We start from the raw sequence: 19,826 nt of genomic DNA on the forward strand, positions 1-19,826 counted from the left end.
ATTATCTTTTCTAACCTGAAACATCTTAGTGCCCAGGAGCAGTAAAGAACAAAATATGAGAGAAAATACCATTACAGTCAGAATGGCGCCACCTGGTGTGTGGACGAATAATTGCAAATAAAAAGTGGAATTAAAATGTTATACATTTTGAACACCTTTATTGTTTCTATAATATAACATAAAAAAGATTCAGGAAACAAACTGCCTGATATTTTTACCTCAATTCTTCTCAAAAATATATATTTTTTCAAACCAGTATGTATTATTATTTAGATATTTCTCTAGGGACTTTCTTTGTCCGTAAGAGTTGATTGCTGTCTAATGAGGATTTACCTATTGTTGCTTAAAACTGATGGGAAAGCTGGCTGGGAAACAGTTAACAGCCCTGTTAGTTGTTATCAAGAGTGCCATCATCAACACTTGGAGACATTTTTTTGTGTTAGTAACCAAAGCACAGGAAACAACAGCAAGCACCCATTAAAAATCTAATGAAAATTTAACAGTTGTTTGCGCAGATGCCATCTTTTAATAAGGTCAACATTTTATAACTGGTAAGTAAAGGAGCAACAAGCAGATCCCAACATTTCAGGAACTTTTAAATACGAAGAAGGAAATTAGTAATTTTAAAGAGCCATTCCCCTTTGCCTTTAGGTTTTTAGACTCATTCTTTCTTGAATACATTCTTCTTGAACACTTGGCTGAAGACTGGCAGATTAAAGGAAGTGGTGGTATTTTCAAAGCTCTATAAATAGCAATCACCAGTTCCCACCACTGACTGCCCTTACACAACACACAGACACAAGGCCCATTCAGAGTTATGGCTTTTCCAAAAGCTGCTCTAACAGATGTTTATGGTTCTCTTGCATGTAATTGAGGTGGTTGCGGGGCTATAATATGTAGTATCAGAGACAAACAATGCTCTGACTGATTAAAGCCTCAAACAGACAGGAAACGTGGATCTCAGGTTTCTGTTTTAAGATGTCACACATTTATTTATTCCTGCATTTTTTCTCCTCCTCATTCACTTGTTCAGCCTTCCTTCATGTGGTTTCTCTCGCTCTCTCTGCATCTCCTTGTCAGTGGAATGTGTTTCTCAGCAGTAGCTGCTAAACGTGTGGTTAAAAAGGGCATTGCTGTGTTGGCGTCTTTGTTTCCTTCTTTCACGTGGAAATGTGTTAATGATTTGGCCAGACAGAAAGAAAACAAAAAAAGAATAACATGGTGACAAAGTGAACCACTTCCAACAGGAGATTCTCATCTTGGTAGAAGATAAATAACAGAGGCTTCCAGAGACCTACAAAGCTGCTGAAAGGATTTAAGTCAGAAATATACTTCTGCGGAAATTCTGAAGTAAAAAAAAAAAAAATAGATTTAATTAAATTAATTTATTTATTTAACAAGGACAGTGTACAATAAAAAGCATTCCTACAAATGCACCAGAATTAGCAAAAAGGTTATTTTTCATCTGTTGTCCCTGGACAGATCTTAAAATTGTCTACCTAAAAAAACACAACAGTAAGCATGTTATAATGAAAAATACAAATATAAAAATAAATAAAAACAGTTATAACTCTTCAAAACGGATTTCTATAGATTCTGGTGATTTAAGGGAGAGATTTTTTTTAATTGCAAACAATTGTCTACTTAGTTTCTCAGTTTGACCAAGTTGGACTGAAATTACATTTTTTGTTTTTGTTTTTTCAGCTTCATCAATAAGGCAAAGAAAGGCAAAGCAAGTTTACTTATATAGCTACCATATTTCAGTAGCAGATATATAAAGATAATTTTTTTTCCTTTCCATTTTAGGATTTAACAACCCTGGCAGATATTAATTTAGAATTTATTTTTAATCAACCAAAAAGTGTGCTTGCATTATAAACTAGATTATTATTAGAACTGAGGTATTCCAACTCTTTTCATGGTTTCTGAGCATCATTTGGATTATTTATGTTTTATTAAGAAATTTAACTCTAATCATTCTAAGAGCATACTGCCACAACAGATATTTCATAAGATTTGTGTCAAGACGCTTAACTAATAAAGTCTTCCAGAAATATCAATGATTTTGGTCTGAACTGTGGGGTTGTAGTTTAAAAGACAACAGTAAAGGGTTAAAGGATATAGCAACTCTTGGTCTCTTGCAGATGGGTGGGGGCGCCCGTACAGGAAATGTCTTGTTCGGATGACCAGCCAAAAGAAATCCTACAGTTGGCACTCCATAGTTATGCCTGTGTCCACATGCCCTAATACCTGTGCTTTTAAATGCCTTTTTGTTGTGCATAAAACTGTGGCGCTATAAACATGTAAACATATGAATGCTTAAAATGTATCTTTTTCATTAGCATTCCTAAACACTGGGGGGTATATTAATAAAAAAAGAAAAAACATCATGTAGTCATATACAGATCTTTCTCAAGTTTTAATTGTTAGAATAATTTCATGTTGAGTAAGTCTTCAACTGTTTTCTTTGGTTACTCTCAGTTACATCAGTTGTGTTTTTGTAGGCAGTGACACGTGGACCAGATAACATTTTTGCAGAACTCTCCACAGGGAGAAGGGTGGGTGGGGAAGCTCATTTTACTCTTTAGACGTTTCTGTCGCTGTTCTGCAGCTGGTTAACATTAACCCCCAGCACCACTCTAACTCAGGTTAGATTCAGATCATAAAGTCTGCAGTTCTCCTTGTGAGTCAGTACCTGTAGTAACAATGTGTTTTCCCTTTGATGCTATTTTTATAAAGTGTTACTCGACTTGTCTGGATGTCTTTTTTTTTTTTTGCTTTCTATTCTTAATTTAGCTTGCAAACGCATTTGAAAGAAATGCTGATATTTATATAACTAGAACTAATTTAGCTTTATTGATATGAAGATTTAACGCTACAGTGATGTGTTGATCATATAAGTCATAATTAGACCCTGCCTAGTAGCCATATGCTGACTTGAACAGATGAGGCACTGAATCATCTATACTTGGCTTTATTTTCATTGGCTGAAGCTTTAGCCGATTTCCAGAACCCCAACAGACAGTTCCTGTAAGAACAAGCCTCCTTCCAGATTATTTTGAAGGAAGGACACACATTCTTACTCATGCACTATATGCATATATTTGTCCGATGCCTGCGCGACAGAGTCTCATTTTCTACATCATCACTGATTGGTAATACCAATCCTTTATTAAAAAAGGACAACAAAAAACAAAAACTAGACTTTTTTGAAGCTTTTCATAAGGAGCTGTAAACATTTAGATCCACAAACAGAATCACAACAACAGCCAACAGATAACAGTAGACCTTTCTTTCTTTAATCTAAGAAAGCCTTTGGTACAGCTAGCTTTAATTTTGGTGAACGTTTCTGTGTAAGTTCATACATACCCCATTTTATCCGTATTTTTTAAAACTTTTGTTACTTATTTCTATTTCTTATTCATACTTAAAAATCATATTTATATATTTAATTAACCATAGAAATTTTTTTTTTTTTGTATTGTAGCTCAGTATTTTTATACATCCTGGAGCAATTTCTTTTTTTTTTTGGAAATCTTTGTACAGTTAATAAAACATTTTTTTTTACACTATATTCCAGTTCTTTTTGTATGTTTCTGTTTGGGACTTAAAAAATTATGATGGTTTTTGGCCCCTGATCAAACTGGGGCAGCGCAGGGTGACCAACTCATAAATCTTATTTAATGAAGTCATAAAACTCTATTTTCTTACAGTGGACTATAAGTATTGAAAACTATTTGAAACCATTCACATGTCAAGAGAAATTAAAAAAAAAAGGAACATCCTGCTAGGGGGTTAAAATTAACACAAGATGAGTTCACACCACCTGCTGTAGAAGATGATGCTGAAATGACCAAAACTGAAACAGCCATGTGCCAAAGTGATTGCAACACCTACAGTGCACCTCAGAGAATCAAGTCCTTTACTTTTAAATTGTGTCAAATTATTTTTTCTTTCTTTAGCTGTTTCATCCTCACATTACTTTTTAGAAGAAAAAAAAAGTTTGATATAACAAAACAGCAGGCAGCGGCAGTACTGGATTTTACTGGATAGTTATGCACCAAATCATGCCAACACAACCTTGCTCTAAATGAAGATGAGCTGCATGTGTTCAAAATATGGTCAAACGGTCTTATAATTATTTTTTTTTTATCTGATTCTAATATTGTTCAAATTAAATTTAAGAAATTTGAAAATATTGTTGATATTCAACTTGTCAACAAGTGTTAAAAATATGGTTGTTTGGCTCTTTTTAGGTGACACTCTTGGAGGATATATGATCAGACCGTTTTATTTTTCCATTACTAAGAATTCCTAATTTTCTTCTGTTGATTTCAACTTTTCCAAACATTTTCAGTCAGAAAATGTACCTTCTCTGCATTCACTGTCAATTTTTACTGTAAATGCATTTTCTAAAAGACAAAAAACACTGCATCTAACATCAGATTAGACAACATGCGATTTCTTATATATCAACACATTGGTGTGTTAATGCTTGCAACAGTCAGCAGCCGAAAGCAGCATAGGGCAAGGTAGGCATGGCTTTGGAGGGTCATGGTAGCCCCAAGGCATCACTCCAGTGCAGCCATGGGTAGGTAGGTGGTCTTTGAAGCACAGAAGCAGCAGCCCCCAGGTCAAAGAGGCACAGGCTAAGAAGAGGGGCCCTCCCATGAGTTTTCTTCAACAGGACACCCAATAGTTTGAAAACTGTTTCAACAAAACTAGGAAATATAATATCTTACAGTGAGTTCTCTTAAGTATGATAAATGACAATGGCTGCACAATTTGTAGCACTCCTACCTTGCAGCAAGAGGGGCTTTTCTGCAGGGAGTTTGCATGTTCTCCCTGTGCATGCGTGGGTTCTCTCCGGGTACTCCGGCTTCCTCCCACATTCAAAAAAACATGACTGTTAGGTTGCATGGTTGTGTTAATTTTTGTGTGCTTCTGTGTTCCCCTGCGACAGAGTGGCAACCTGTCCAGGTTGTACCCCAACTCTTGTCCATAAACCACCGGTGATAGGCAACAGCCCTACTGGGACCCTGACGGAATAAGCTGGAGAAGATGGATGGACTCCTTGCAATTATTTTTCATCTGTCTATTTAAATTTTTTTAGTCGTTTTTATTTTAATACATCTTTGGAGTTAACCTCCCTGAGAGTACAGATTTATAAAAACACCTGGAACAATAACAGGATATATAAAGCATTAACACTGAATACTTTGCATTGACATTATTCAGAAACATATTCTCAACCAAGTCATGTTTATTCCTGCTCTTTAAAATTATATTAGGAGTATATATTTTCAGCAAAACATGTTGCAGCACCGTTTACATCCATGTGAAAGGAGGTTGATACTGTCTCATCTTTGAACAGCATTCTGACAGAAGTTAAAACTGGATGTTTGAGTTAAAGACGAAACAAAAACAGCTGAGTCTTTTTATCCATGGATATCAGCTTACAAAAAGGCGTAAATACAAAAGATAAAAAATATATAAAAATGGCAACTGGCAACGTCCTTAGGATGTAAGGCTAAGTAAAAATGTGTATTAGGGATGTAGCTGTGAAATTTTTTTTTATCTTACAAAATCCTGATTTAATTATTTTTTAGGTTAGAAATGGAAGAAACCATCCACATATTATGTGACATCTTCTATTTGTATTCCTGGATTCTACCTGTAGCTGCTTTCAAGCAGCAATGGGAGACAGTAGGGGTGGTCTTGAGTTGAATTACAGTGAAGGGGACTATTCCTCATCTTGCAATGGATACTCCTCTTCCATCCCCAGAATCAGTGTCATCAGATGACAGTTTGTTCTCCTCGGCTCCTCCTGTATCCTCCATAGATGACCGATAAGAGGTAGGTCAGGCAGCACAGGCAGGCGAACACAGCCGCTGTCAGGTAGACCTTGTACAGACAGTAGTGCTGATACTGCTCCAGATTGCAGTAGGAGTTGGTACGAGTCTTATAAATCATGATTCCTATGGCCGACAGGTAAAGCACAGTGGCGACCACGTCGTGCGTCAGGTTGGTGCGCAACCAGCGCTCTCCTCCCAGCAAAGGAACGAGGTCCTGCTTGTCCAGGAGGGTGATGAAGAACAGGGCGAGGGTGAGGAGCCAGAAGAGGACAGCGACGAACAGGACAAAGTGGATGGAGCCTTCGTACTTGTTGGCAGCGACTGTGATCCACAGTCCGGCTCCGAAAACGATCTGCAGGATCCGGATGATTCCAAGGAAACTCCTGAGGAATTTGGAGATGTTTTTCCTCACCTGGGATGGTTGGCCTTCCATTCCTCTCTCTGTCCTCTGCTCCTTTCTCCGCTCACACTCAAGCTTCCTCTCTCTCTCTAAACAGGGCGGATGTCTTCTCTCCAGCTGTTTGCAGCTGGAGAAAAGATGGTTTAAAAAGTGGAAGTGGAACTTTTTAGCGGAGTGCGTAAAGTCCAATAAAAGCAGCCAGGCTGTGGGAATAAAGAGGGCGTCTGTGCTCTTTCCACAGCCTCTGGGTTTTGAAATGACAAACCTTCTTGCAGGCTATGTTTCGTCTTTTCCGTTTCCTCTGTTCAATGCAGAGTCTGTGTTGGGGGTGGGGGGAGTGGGGGGAGATGGGGAATGGGCGGCTTGTAATTCAAAACCTGCTCCTCCTCTGTTGGACACTGAGGCATGCGCTCCTTTGCTTAGAGGTTCACACTGACAACCAGGATGGCTGCTCGGAAACATTTACCAAATTTAAGAAAAACTAAAGGTAAAATGATTAACATTTTTCATGATTAATTCAATATAAAGTGATAGGCTACAAAAATAGCCTTACTTCAAATGCGCTTGCTGTTGTGTTTGGATAACAACAAGTCATCCCAAATAACATCAAGCGCTTAACAACAACAACAACAACAACGACGACAACAACAACAATAATAATAATGTTATAATTTACAGCTCAATGAGGGTATAAAAAGTTATATTTTTTTGACATTTCAGAAATTGATAGTCATATTGTTTTCTACAGAAAGTGAAATATATCAAGCATTCAGCCCATATAACAGCGATCAAAGCCTTAAATGGCCAAGCTCTGTCTTATATCAGATTATTCCTACAGTGCACAGACCGTGAGGCAGACACCCTGTCTACTTTTAAGGCTAGTGTTAAAACGTTACTTTTTGATAAAGCTTACAGTTAGAGTGGCTCACGTTATCCTGATCTATCTCTATAGTTCTGCTGCTATAGGCTTAGACTGCTGGAACGCACCCTATTTCGTGACTCTGCTTCTATGTTCTCCCACTCTTTAATATTTGTTAGTTTAATCTCTAACGTTATGCTCTCTTTTCCTTTTCTCATCATAGTAGCTTCACCCGGTTTGTTCCTCTTTGGCTGTGACACTATCCTGGAGAGAAATTTCAACTGTGTTCATGCCATCAACACTTTCTTTATAGATGAGGAGCTTGGCCTATTTTCCAGTGTAGTCCTGTTTCTCTGACTGTGACTAACTGTATGTGCTCTCTTTCATCCTCTGACATGGGAGCTGGCTCAGAGCTCGTCTACCTGGCTGTTTGTTTCCTGACGGGGCCGCCTGTGGAGATGGTTAACAGTTACCTTTTGTATCTTTACTTCTTTATGAATGCTTCTGTCTCCTTGAACCCCAGTTGGAATCGGCAGATGGCTGCTCACACTAAGCCTGCTTCTGCTGGAGGTTTCGACCTGTTAAAAAAGGAGTTTTCCTCTCCACTGTCACTACAAGCATGCTTGGTGAGAGCGATTGCCTATGCAATGCAATCAGCTCGTTTCCTGAGATAGAAAACTTTGAACCAATCTGACTGTATGATCTGGTTGAATTGACCCTGTAAAGTACCTTGAGATGACATGTGTTGTGAATTGATGATACATAAATAAACATAATTGAATTTACTGAAATTGAATCAAAGCAACATAGGCTTCCATTAAACCTCAGTAGAATTGCAGCTGATCCCCTCCATGCCGCAATGCATTTATTTCATGTCAAAAGACAGCAAAATATTGAGTGCCAGGATATAAACTTTGCAGAAGCTCGATAGTTTGCAATAATATTTTATAGATTTTTTGTAATATTTTTATATGAACATGAGCTTTGGGTTTTTTCTACAAAAAATACTGTTAGGATAATTATTATTGATTATGTGTGATTTTATTACACCTTAATATTAACTGCTGGTTGCGTGTCAGAACTGATAATTTCCCCAGTAGTTATTTTAATTAGGCCAGTTCCACGGTCCAGCTATATACAGTTATAATCTTCATTTTTTACGTGGCAAAGATTTGGGAATGGAATGAATGCGGTGTCCTTCAGCTAAGAACAAAGTGTAATATTTTGATAAGACTGGAGCCATGATGGATGTCTCCTCATCTACAAACGTGTTTAATGTAAACTGTGATTATGTGGCAGACTGGAGATGTATAAAATGCTTCTTTAACTCTTAATCGTGGCCACTTCCCACTAAGTGAGTGTGGTTGGTGAGCAGCTGCCTTCTGTATTCTTAAGCAACTTCTCTGATCTGAGTAAGATTACAATTAAAATCAAAATCTGTTGTCATATCTCATGGCTATTTAATACATTATGAAGTGTTATTTAAAGATTTTGTCCCGAGTGATCTTTTTTAGGAAAACTAACCGGACAGAGAAAGCTTCAAGGTGCAGACACAGAGCTTTCCTTTAACAATACCCATTAATAAACTATTAACAAATTAACTTTTCTTTTACAAAATTATATATTTATTTTAAATAAAATATTATTAATATCATTATTACTATTGCTAAGTAGTTGACCCAAATTGTCATTATTATTTCTATATCATACATAGAAAATAAAAAACAATCTTTGAAAGACTAATTTTTTTTAAATACATTTTCTCTTGTTTAAGGGCCTCAACCCAGGGGCAGAGCTAGATGGGGGGCCAGGGGTGGCCATGGTCACCCTTAATTGGCCACCCCTGTGGCCACCCTACCATTTCTTCCCTCTAATACAGATGGCAGCAGTAATAATCTCAAGTGGAATATTCAAAACATTTTAATTTTTCATATATTAACAATTACTTGACAACAAAAACACTATGGTTAATTATGCACATCAATATACAAACATTAAAGATGATAAATACAGAAATGATGCTCTTTCCATAACTAGATTTTTAGTAATATGGGGTAAGGAGAATATAATGTGTCTCTGCAAGTCATCTAGGAATCTTCAGTGAAATCATAGATAAATAAGCATTTTAATAAAAACATATGAAATAATCAATTCATGGAGATATTAGTATATGTAAATATCAATTTTATACCGAAGGATTATTGATAAAAGTAGGTAAATAAAGACAATGGAAAAGATGTTTGCCCCAGATCTCAAACCTGAAAGAATTTTATCCACTATACCTTTAATTAAGACACCATGGATGTTTAAATATATGCGTCTATTTGTTAGCAAAGGCTGTAGGAAAGTATAGTTAGTCTTTAATTTGAAAATACGGAAGTTGCGCTCGTTAATTTTCCTGTTGGAACAGTGTAGATTGAGCCTGAGGTTCTGGTGCCTATCAACCTTTGGGCCATTGGTTATTGCCTGGACACCCTTATAAAAATTTTCTGGCTACGCCTCTGCCTCAAACGGAAGTTTCTCATAACATGGAAGCAACAGTGATGTAGGTCTAGACTGCTGATTATAATCAAAATATTTCTTCCTTGTATTTGGACCCACCCATGCACTCATCAGCCTAAGGTGTTTATCTTTTCAATAACTGTGGAGCTTTGATATTCAATAAGTGTGTATATCTATTTTGTCTATTTGGCCACCTCACTGGATTGAACTAATAATGCCAGCTCTGTTGATAGCGCTCCAGTAATCATGAGCCCTGCTTGCGTCATCCAGGCGCAGGATCCTCACATGTTACTTTCTTTCTGGGATTAATGACAGGCGCTCCTCGCATCAGCCGGGCTCATTGACGTCAATGAGTTTACGACCTAAACGCCCTACGTGGCTAGTGGGCAGAGCCAAGCCCCAACCACACCCCTCCACAATCTTTATTGGCTGAAATGACAACTTGGAGCAGGCTGGAGAGGAGCGCGCATGCGCATTCCTCCCACCCTATTCATTTCAGGTCAGTGATTTACCAATTGACACAGAAAGGAGTCAAATTAGAAAGCGCTGCAGCAGATTGGCAGCACATAGAGGGGTTTCCTTGCTGTATGAAAGAGAAAAACACGCAGGGAAATCTGATGGATGGACTGAGCCTTTGAGTAAGCGCGCATATTTATCTCTTTTTTCATCTGATGATAAAATATGTTATCCTTTGTAGCCTATGTCTGAGTAGACTATGTTATTGGTAAAATTATTCATTTTAGTGAAGCGACAAACAGATCTCAGTCATCATATTCTATGTTGTCACAGGTTGTTCATCAGTTTAAGTAGGTATAGACTCTGGATCTTAGGCAGGCTGTCCAAGACGCACCGTTTTCTGTTGCAGCCTCTATTAGGTTGTTCTTTCCACTAGTGATTTCATATTCCCGCAGTAGAAAAAAGCATTTTCCACAGCATCATGATGCCACTATCCTGTTTGAGGCTGATGTGTAGCCTTAGTTTGTGTAAAACTTGTCCAAAAGTTTATTATTTATTTATTTATTTGCCCAGATTGTGTTCTTTAACATGATTTCTGTGTTCCATTAATGGTGTAATTTGTATTTTCCCCCCCCAACTTTTCCATAAAGACCAAACATTTTTAATTAGAATAAAGAAGCCTTTCATTTTGTTGTTTCTGAAGCGAAGAAAGGCCTATTTTAAAATCTAAAATACCTTATATGCAAACTTAAGTAGTTACTATTAGTAACTAGTTAACTCAGTTACATTTACTGAAGTTCCTTTTTGTACCATTTAGAACTAGTTTTACTGCATCATACCTTTTTACTTCCATGATGTATTGCTACTTTTACTTGAGTATAACGTTTGGCCACTCTATCCACTGTGAATAACTTTACGGAATAAAGAAAAAGTGCACTTTAACGTAAAATGCATATCCTGTTTAAAGTTAACTTATGCCTTGTTTCTGCAATTTTTGTTTTGTGCATTTTATTTTAATATGTCCTCAACTTAAGTACTTTTTGGTAGTTACAAGCTTATGGTTTCCATTACACTTTATGTTCCCTTTAAGTTATATCTATTTTACTTTATTATTCATGCTTATCTATAACTACTTCTCAGTTTTAGTCATCTGGATATAAATCAAAGTAGCTTGTTTGTCTTTACCACTTAAACATTATGAGTTAACTTCACAGCTTCAAAATCACAGCTTTAAATTGTGGATTCATTGTGGAATTTTCCCGCTCATTTACATGTTAAATGAAAATTAAGGCTTACCTCTTAAAAGAATATAGTACTTGTTACATTCACAATTTATGCACATTTATGAGAATAGGCTTTTACAAAGTTTTTAGTTAGAGTTTTTTTAAGTCGGTTTTACTCGTGAATGTGTTTATTTGAACTAATGTAGCATGTAGAACTGTTTTATTGTTTATCTCGTTTTTTATCCGTGGGATGTTTTGGTATATTTGGGCTGTAACTAACGATTATTTTTCAAATCGATTAATCTACCAATGTTTTTCTTTTAGCATAATTGATTATGATTAGGGTAGGAAAAGGTTCCTTAAAGAAGACTTTTTACGAAATTAAACCAGGCGAAACTAAAAAATTTCCACTTGAGTTCTGCAGAGAACTTATTGACAACGAAAAAGTTTTTTTTTTTTTTATCTTAAATACAAAATTTTTACATTTTTAAAATTTTTATTTCTGGTGTAATTGCTGCTCAATGTGGGTTCTAAATTAGTTGGCAATTATTGAAATAATCGATTAATCCAGTTCATTGTTTCAGCCCTAATATCAACAAACCACCTTTGTTCACCTTGAGCTTATAAAGTGCTTTATAAATAAAACATGAGTTGAGTTACTGAAACAGTAGATAGTTTTTGCTTAAAAATTACATTTTGTGTCCCATTTCTATTAAACAGGAGAAGTGGAGCATTTTTCAGCAAGAGTAGCTGACTTTTGGCTTTCGATTAGCACAGAGCAATTGTGCAATTTCTGACGAATGTGCGTAAAGAGAGACAGAGTTAACATTTAAAGTGTAATTGGCTTTAAAGTGCTGGTCATCACTTGCCTTTAAGTAGGATTAAAAAGTCAAGGCCTGCTGGAAGAGTCTTAGCACATTGGCAGCTAATGCCTTATGCTATTAATTATTCCCATGGAGCGAGGATATGGTTGTGTTCCCATTTCCTGGCTCAGGGCAGGCTGCTCTGCCATTGATAAAATACAAGAAAAAGCTGAATAAGTGAAATGCTTTTCTTATTGAAACATTTCTTCTCTCCACAGAATAAACCTGGGTATTGTCTGCCACTTTTCCCATCTTTCTGGATGGATTCCATATCGACAACCCCTTCTCCATCAGTGGCGGTTGGTTCTTCTTCCCTGTGGCGTCTGACCGAGAGAAGGAACAGGAAGTCTGGTTCAGGGAACATTTTCAGCAGTGTGAATCTGCAGCAGCTCCAGAGGTTGTTTACGGCAGCGGGGGATCAGGATGCACAGCAGAGGGCCCAGCTGGTCTGGGGACACAGAGACGAAGCTGAACTAGCTCAGGCCTTAATAGCGCTGAGGAGTCGAGTTCATAAAAGAGAACTGAGGACTAATGATGCCTTGGGCTCACACTGGCTGCGATCTTTCAACCAACTCAGGTAAAACCATATCACAACCTATATAAGGGATGTACTATTAGGAAAATGTGGGCGAATATCCAATATTTAGTTTATTTATTTTATTTTATTTTATTTTATTTAACCTTTATTTAACCAGGAAAGTCCCATTGAGTTAAAGTAACTCTTCTTCCAGGGAGTCCTGGCCAAGAAGGCAGCTTAGTCTACTGCTATGGCCAATAAGCAATCATTACCAGTATTGAAATATTTCTCTACAGTTTGAATTCTTGCTGTTGGCATAGTTTCTCTGCTTCAGTTAAAAAAACCCCACTTTGCTGTGCTAAATCGCTACTGTTGTCACATAGCCAAAAAAATACCCCATGACTGATCCCCTCCCTGTTCAGAAAAACACACATGAACAGCAAGAAGATGGAAATAAAGGGTGGTTAAATAATATCTGCCAAGTTTTCCTTTTGGAATATTTTCCAATGTGTTTTTAAATGACTAAAAGTGGCAGTTAGTGATTCTATAATAGGTCATTCATCCCCACCTTATGCTGTTTCAAGCATTGGATTTTAACAACTGTTCTTGTCTCTAACTACAGTCTTTCTTACTTAGGATTCGAGAGGACTCTCCAAGCAGACATAGTGAAGATGATGGTGAGGAGCTGGATTTTAAAGCTGAAATACCAAGAAGTTCAGAGTCCTGGGGGCACACCTTATTTGGAGTAATGTCAGGAGGGACTGGTGAACAGTTGGCTCAGACTGAGAGGGAGAACACTAACAGGAACTTTGACAGAGCAACCAAATCCAGCTCAGGACCGAGGAGGGCGGGAGAGAGTAACCCAGAGAGATACCTGCACCGAATACGTCGCTGTGAAACAAAGAATAGATAAAACCCCAGGAAGCAACGTATCATTTTTATGGCTGGAAATTAAACTAAGAGGAGTTAATATATTAAATCAGCACAAACCATAGACTGTTTAAATTCACCACACAGCTTTTAAAAACTTTGGCCCAAAAGCAGCCGTATGTGTTCTCAAATTCACAATACCTGTAACACAGTGCCACAGTGGATAAGGAGGATTAGATCGTTGCAATGACAAAATATATTTGTGTTTGCTTTTATTTATTTTTGAAATATTCATCACCAAACTCTTACTTACTGAAAGCTCAGGTTGCACAGACCAAAAATAATATGACAAAGTTGCATATAGATGTTGTGTTGACGACACAATGCAAGAGGTTGTCCACTCTCTACATGCTCATCCAGGACGAACAGATTCTGCAAAGTCAATGACTTCATTAAATAAGCTGGGTTTTCTTAGATAAGAAACACTTAATTGTATGTATGAACTTAATCTGTATGTAGGATTTGATTAAATTATCTTTGCAAAGCGCCTTTAGATGATGTATTGTTAATGGCGATATATAAATAAACTAAAATTAATTGAATTGTAAACAGAATTGCAGTCTTATAAAAAATAATTGTTAATCAAACCTCTGAAAATACTGGATGTAGTTTGGATTGTGTTTCATAATCTTGAAACTTTCTATTTTGTACTCTGACTATAGAAACAATTTTATTTCTATTGTGTATCATTATTTATTACAATAGGTAATTTTTTATTTTGGTTTTCTACTTTTAGTGTAGTACAGTAATATTTTTTTTCTTTACAAATAAGAAATAAATAATGAGATCCTCTATGCATAATTTACAAGAATCATGTCTTGTGTTCATTTTGTGATTTTTTTAAAAAGTTTTTTTTTGCCTTGACTTTAAAGGGTCAGTTTCAGAATAAAAACGGCTGCTCTTTACGTCACACTTAGTTTTATTTAGCTACTTAATAATAACTCTCTGGAGTATTTAAACATAATAGTACACTTTAGGCCTAACCAGAGAAGTTAAACAAGAGTGGAATTTGAATTCAGTTTTAAATTTGACATAATTTAAAACTTGAAATTAAATAATTCTCTTTAACAAGGTTATATTATTTCCTATTTCCTCTACTTGCTGTTTCACCTATTTTTTGCAGTATAGGGTCATATTCTGAAAGCCAGTTAGCCCAAGGTTTCAGCAGATACAAATTAAAAGATTTTAAGTTGTTTAAAACTTAAACATTAATAGAAGAAGTTGGCAAGTTTAAAAACAATCTTCATAGTTTGATGGATTTGCTACCATAGAAGCTATCTGAGCTAGAACTTTAACATTTTCTTTGAATTAGAGCCCAGTTTGTTCACTCATCTATGTTGGCATAGTGCAACAAATCATAACTGACTGCCTTTAAAATCAATCAGGTCAATTTCCCCACCATTCCCTGAACCCACCAAATCTCTTTTAGGACACTGTAAGTAGTGCTTAAGCTCTTATATAATGCTCAGTCCTGAGAAAAGGGAAATTGATGTGCAATGAGATATCAGTTCGTATTTTCAACACCTTAATGAACTAGGGTGCTACAAGTATGCTTTGGCCAAGATTGGCATTAACAAGACAAGTCATTGAATGCACAATTCAACACAAAATATGTGTGCACTTTTGCATCCAACAGTCCAGTATTCAACAGATGAATTAATGAAAGCATTTATTAAAGCATTTATTATAAGATGTATGAGCTTTTACAATAAAATATTTTTAAAACTTTGAATCTAAAACTGCTTTTCAGAGCTAATTCAAATAGAAAAGAAACACCTTCAGTTCAACATGCTGCTCTCTAGTGGCTGTTTATAGCTGTATTCAACATGTACTGTCAAATTTAAGACACTAGATGGAGCAAAAGCTTTAGTTTTGACAAAGTGAAATAGAGGCAAGAGTTGAAAATAACTTTAAGTTGAATGTTTTATCTAAGCGTTTCCCCATGAAAACTTTAACTGATGTTGTAGATATAGAAATATGAACTTTACTTTTTGATCAATGTCTTGATCAAAACTAGTAGGCCAACTATATTTTCCTCCACAAGCAACTTAAATTCATTCAGCTACATTTTCCTGCTATTGGACCTATTTTCCATTTAGATTCTGTGCAATGTAAAAGCTGCCTACAAGGCGAGATATGAACACATGGTGCAGAATTAGGGTAGTATGAAAACGGAGAGATGCTGCCTTCCTCTGTCCTGGATTGACCTGCTGTGCCTGCTTGGCTGGAGCCCTGACAAGACTGAGGCCACCGGCTTGGCTTTATGAAGGTGCTGAAAGCTCAGCTGATTCCTTCAAACCCACATAAAGCATCTGAGTAGCATAGAGGTAATCCTTACTCAGCCGAACTTCTCACCTTGTTGTATATATAATAATTGCAAAGAGGAGTTTACTCTCTGCATAGTTTATTTAAACTATTCAGACATGGTCGATGGTCCAGCAGCAATACTTATCTTCATCTATATCGTCTTTCTTTTTAATATTTTGGATGGCACAGTTTATGTACCTTTTCATTTCTGCAGAATAAGCATTTTTCAGATTGTAATGTGTTCTATTAATACTTACTTTAGATGGAGCACTTGCTGCGGAGTGCTATATAAACTGTTGTCCTGCTGCTTGTCTGTAATTAAATACATGGCCACCCCTGGTTATATTAATGCTTTCACGGCTGATAACTCGAGTACGATAAGGAGACGTAACCAGTTTTTAATAAACCACACATAGGGAAGATGATATGATCAACAGAAAAAATGCAGGATCCTTAATCTTTTCTTAGATTTCTAGATTTCTTTTCCACATTTTTTCACATTACAACAGACTTCAGTGCGCCATATAAGGGTAGTATGAGATAATCCAACACAATGTATAGCATAACTGTGAGGAGAAAATAACAAATGCAAAACCTTCATTTGTATTTAGTTCCATTCACTTTGAAACAGCTACATTAATAAAACCCTCCAAAAAATGTTTTATTACCAACCAAAGTATGCATGCATGTGCAATATAATGTTATGTTAGAGCAGGTCGGTCAAAGTTTAAACCAACATTAAACACTGAATTTGTGAAAAGGCTTGATTTGCTTTTCATATACAGAATGCTTTTCATCTAATCCTAAGTTTAGATTTTTGTTTGGCAATTATGGTCAGCAGAGGTGGTAGATACAAACCACTTAGAACTTCAGATTTAAATGCAAATCAACGTTTTACAATGTGATTCTGTATGGTAAAATACAAATCAGATTTTTGTTTAAAAACAGCTTAAAATCTGTTCAATCTGACAATTCATGTATAAATATTCAAAATACTTCTGATACAGCTAATATATATACATATATACAGGTTTGTTGTTTTTTCTCTTATCTCATTACACCTTTGCTATAATAGTCAACATTTTGTGTGGTAATTAACGCATCTGTACCCCTTAAACCAGTCTTTCACATATCAGGAGGTGAGGAGAGGGTCTCTGACCTTGGAGTCCAAGGCGAGTGCCTCTGTGGTGGAGTGACTGAAGATATAAGCTTGCAGCAGCAGCAAACAGGAATAAGCACATAGTGCAGCAGAATGCTGTAGCTTCAACAGACAGCCCACATTGCCAGGGAATGCTTGATATGTTCTATAAGGTGTGGAAGACATCACATGAGAAGCAGCAGCTTAGCATGAGAAAGCAGTCTGAACTGGACTAAAGGCTTTGCCTCATTTATCATATTCTATTTATTTCACAATTATACACTTCTTTGTGATGTGTCTCCTATGAAATCCTTACCAGGAAGTGTGCAAATATAATTGTAAAAAACCCTTGACACTGACAGTGAAATCATTTCTTTTTTTTCCAATCCATCTTTAGGTTAAGTCCTGAGAGAATCTCAGAAAACTGGTTAATAGGTTTAATTTTAAATTTTTTTTTTTTATTTTCCTTATTCTTTGCATAATAGAATTGCAGGAGCAAGATATTAACTCTATGTGCTACAGTGCTGCCTTTCAGGCATATCCACATATTAGCATTTTTTTTTAAAGTTATGTGCATATAAATAAACCTCATAATGTTTTCATCTTAATCTATTCAAGAGTACTGACAAGCTTTTAATAAAAACTGACAATCTTTCTTGCTCTGGAACTTTCCAAACAAATATAATTAAATTGGTTCTTAGAAATAAGGCACCATATTGGTGCTTGGCAGGAAAACGTTTAGTACCCATCTGTGCACTGATTTACACATTGGTACTTAGATCACAAGTGTCATTAGTTGTCTTTTTCATATTATTTAGAAAATGTGACCAACACTGATTGCCCAAACTCCTGCAGTTTAAATAAAACCTGTAGAAGACTTTTAACTTAGGATCTACTCTGCATTTTAATTTTAATCCTGCTTTGTAGTGTTTGTAAATTGGATTTAGCTTCCCGCTTGTCATATAGAATAAATCAGCCAAATAAATAGAATTTTGGGAGGTGCCAACTTTTTCTGAGGTTGTTTCAACAGAAACATTTACTCTGATGTTAAAAAGAAATGCCATAATTGTATCCTTACCTTCCAGGCATTTTTTTTTCTCTCAGATGTGTAAAGGGAATACAGACAAACAAGTACAAAGATAAGTAAAGGCTGCACTGCGATCTGTTTTTCTAAAAAAGAAAGTGATAGTGCTTGAATGACAGAGATTGCAGATAGGGAAGGATCTGAGAATCAAATGTGTCCCTGCTGCACCATAATTAGAGCAGGGAACGTTAATTATGTGAAGATACATTCAGAATATGCACCCTGTGCTCTGATAATGATTTCTAACATGCAAACAGAAAGCCATGGAGCCATGGAGTACCTCTACGCATCTTCATTCAATTTAGAATCCCAAAGCACTGCAGTACAGCCCTCATTGTTTACCTTTGCTCTGTTTTTCACTATGTGGCTTTACTCTTATTTTGGGCTCAGGCTCCCCCTGGCGTGTGCAGTCTCCAAACACAGGAACAGCACTCTATCCAAACTCCTCTTTCAGCTTCGCTCATACAACAAACATGTAACAAAAGAGTCAAAAAGGAGGCAGCACCCTTTTTTTTTTTGAATAATCGTTTTTGACCTGAGAAATGGAAATCTTCAGGCTTACTGTCCATAGAGAGAGGATCACATCTTTATATTGAGGTCAAGCTGTATTTGTGAAATAAAAATGGATTCAACTCGCATACATAAATAAAAAATAAAAACATTCAGTTTGCTGTCATGCTTTGTTGCCTTCTGGGTTGTTCCAGGATGAGCAGGAACATATCTTCATATCTAAGAAGTTACACACAAGAGTTTTGAAATGAGGAATTCCTTTAATAATGAATTCATCTATCAAGGAAAAAAGCTTTTAAAATCAACCCTGTTATAAAATATAATTCCTCGTAAATCTAATTTCTGGTTTGACCCATTTCTTTGCAACAGTTGCCATCAAATGACGGTAATGTCTTTTTCATCTCTCTGGATGAAATGTGACCAACTCCCTGTTGCAGAGTCAATGTAATCCGGTCACATTGGAGGGACATCAAGTATGAAGGTTGTTCTGCACTAAATTACTTTAACAGCCCAGGGTCTGAGTGCTCTGCTTCCTAACTTCCACTTTGTTTACCTTTATCTAAACCCTTTTGGTGTGCTTTGGGTCTGCTGCATAACCTAAATGACTTAGTTAAAGGCAATAAAGTTTCCCTTCATCATCAAGGCTACCATTCTTTGTCTTTATCCTTAACAAATGAAATGGGTATTTTCCAAACATTTTTTTTTTTCATTTTCTTTGGTTATATCTGTCTAATAGCAAAATCCTATCCAATCCTATCCAAAATTCCTATCAATTTTAACCATCTTCCCTGTCCATGCTGAAGAAAAGCTGGACCAAACCATGATGCTGCTACCACCATGTTAGACATTGGGGATTGTAATATTGGAATTGGGGACCAGAGCACCTTCTTCCACATGTTTGCTGTGTCTCATAGGTGGCTTGTGGCAAACTTTAAAAAATATTTTTTATGGATATCTTTAAGAAATTGATTTCTGTAATAAAAGCCCAAATAATGCAAAATACGACTGATTCTATGGATTGAGTCTCCCACCTCAGCTGAAGACCTCTGCAGACTAGAGTGATTATGTGCATCTTGGCTGCATCACTTAACAGTCTTTTCCTTGTCTGAGCTAAAATTTAGAGGGACGTCCAGGTCTTCTTAGATTCTCAGTGGTCTGATCCTCCTTCCATTTCAATATTAT

General features: G+C 36.4%; 2 protein-coding genes across 2 annotated transcripts; one reads left to right on the top strand and one right to left on the bottom strand.

The window, feature by feature from the left end:
* Positions 1–4,993: 4,993 nt before the first annotated feature.
* marveld1 (MARVEL domain containing 1) lies at positions 4,994–6,566 on the bottom strand. The gene has a single exon (XM_015384654.1). It carries the CDS (start codon positions 6,286–6,288, stop codon positions 5,797–5,799), a length of 492 nt encoding a protein of 163 aa, XP_015240140.1. The 5' UTR covers positions 6,289–6,566; the 3' UTR covers positions 4,994–5,796.
* A 3,541-nt stretch (positions 6,567–10,107) lies between these two features.
* On the top strand, positions 10,108–14,264 carry avpi1 (arginine vasopressin induced 1). Its single transcript, XM_015385671.1, has 3 exons — positions 10,108–10,254; positions 12,377–12,735; positions 13,312–14,264. Exons 2-3 carry the CDS (start codon positions 12,419–12,421, stop codon positions 13,586–13,588), a joined length of 594 nt encoding a protein of 197 aa, XP_015241157.1. The 5' UTR covers positions 10,108–10,254; positions 12,377–12,418; the 3' UTR covers positions 13,589–14,264.
* The last annotated feature ends 5,562 nt before the right edge of the window (positions 14,265–19,826 follow it).

The sequence above is a fragment of the Cyprinodon variegatus genome, unplaced genomic scaffold, assembly GCF_000732505.1.
Source record: "Cyprinodon variegatus isolate N-32 unplaced genomic scaffold, C_variegatus-1.0 Scaffold1, whole genome shotgun sequence".
Lineage (NCBI taxonomy): Eukaryota > Metazoa > Chordata > Actinopteri > Cyprinodontiformes > Cyprinodontidae > Cyprinodon > Cyprinodon variegatus.

Bases quoted from the DNA above. Each gene is read 5' to 3' on its own strand.
- avpi1 (XM_015385671.1), top strand. From the start codon at position 12,419: ATGGATTCCATATCGACAACCCCTTCTCCATCAGTGGCGGTTGGTTCT. The intron at 12,736-13,311 runs GTAAAACCATAT...TTTCTTACTTAG, and splicing joins CGATCTTTCAACCAACTCAG to GATTCGAGAGGACTCTCCAA.
- marveld1 (XM_015384654.1), bottom strand. From the start codon at position 6,288: ATGGAAGGCCAACCATCCCAGGTGAGGAAAAACATCTCCAAATTCCTC.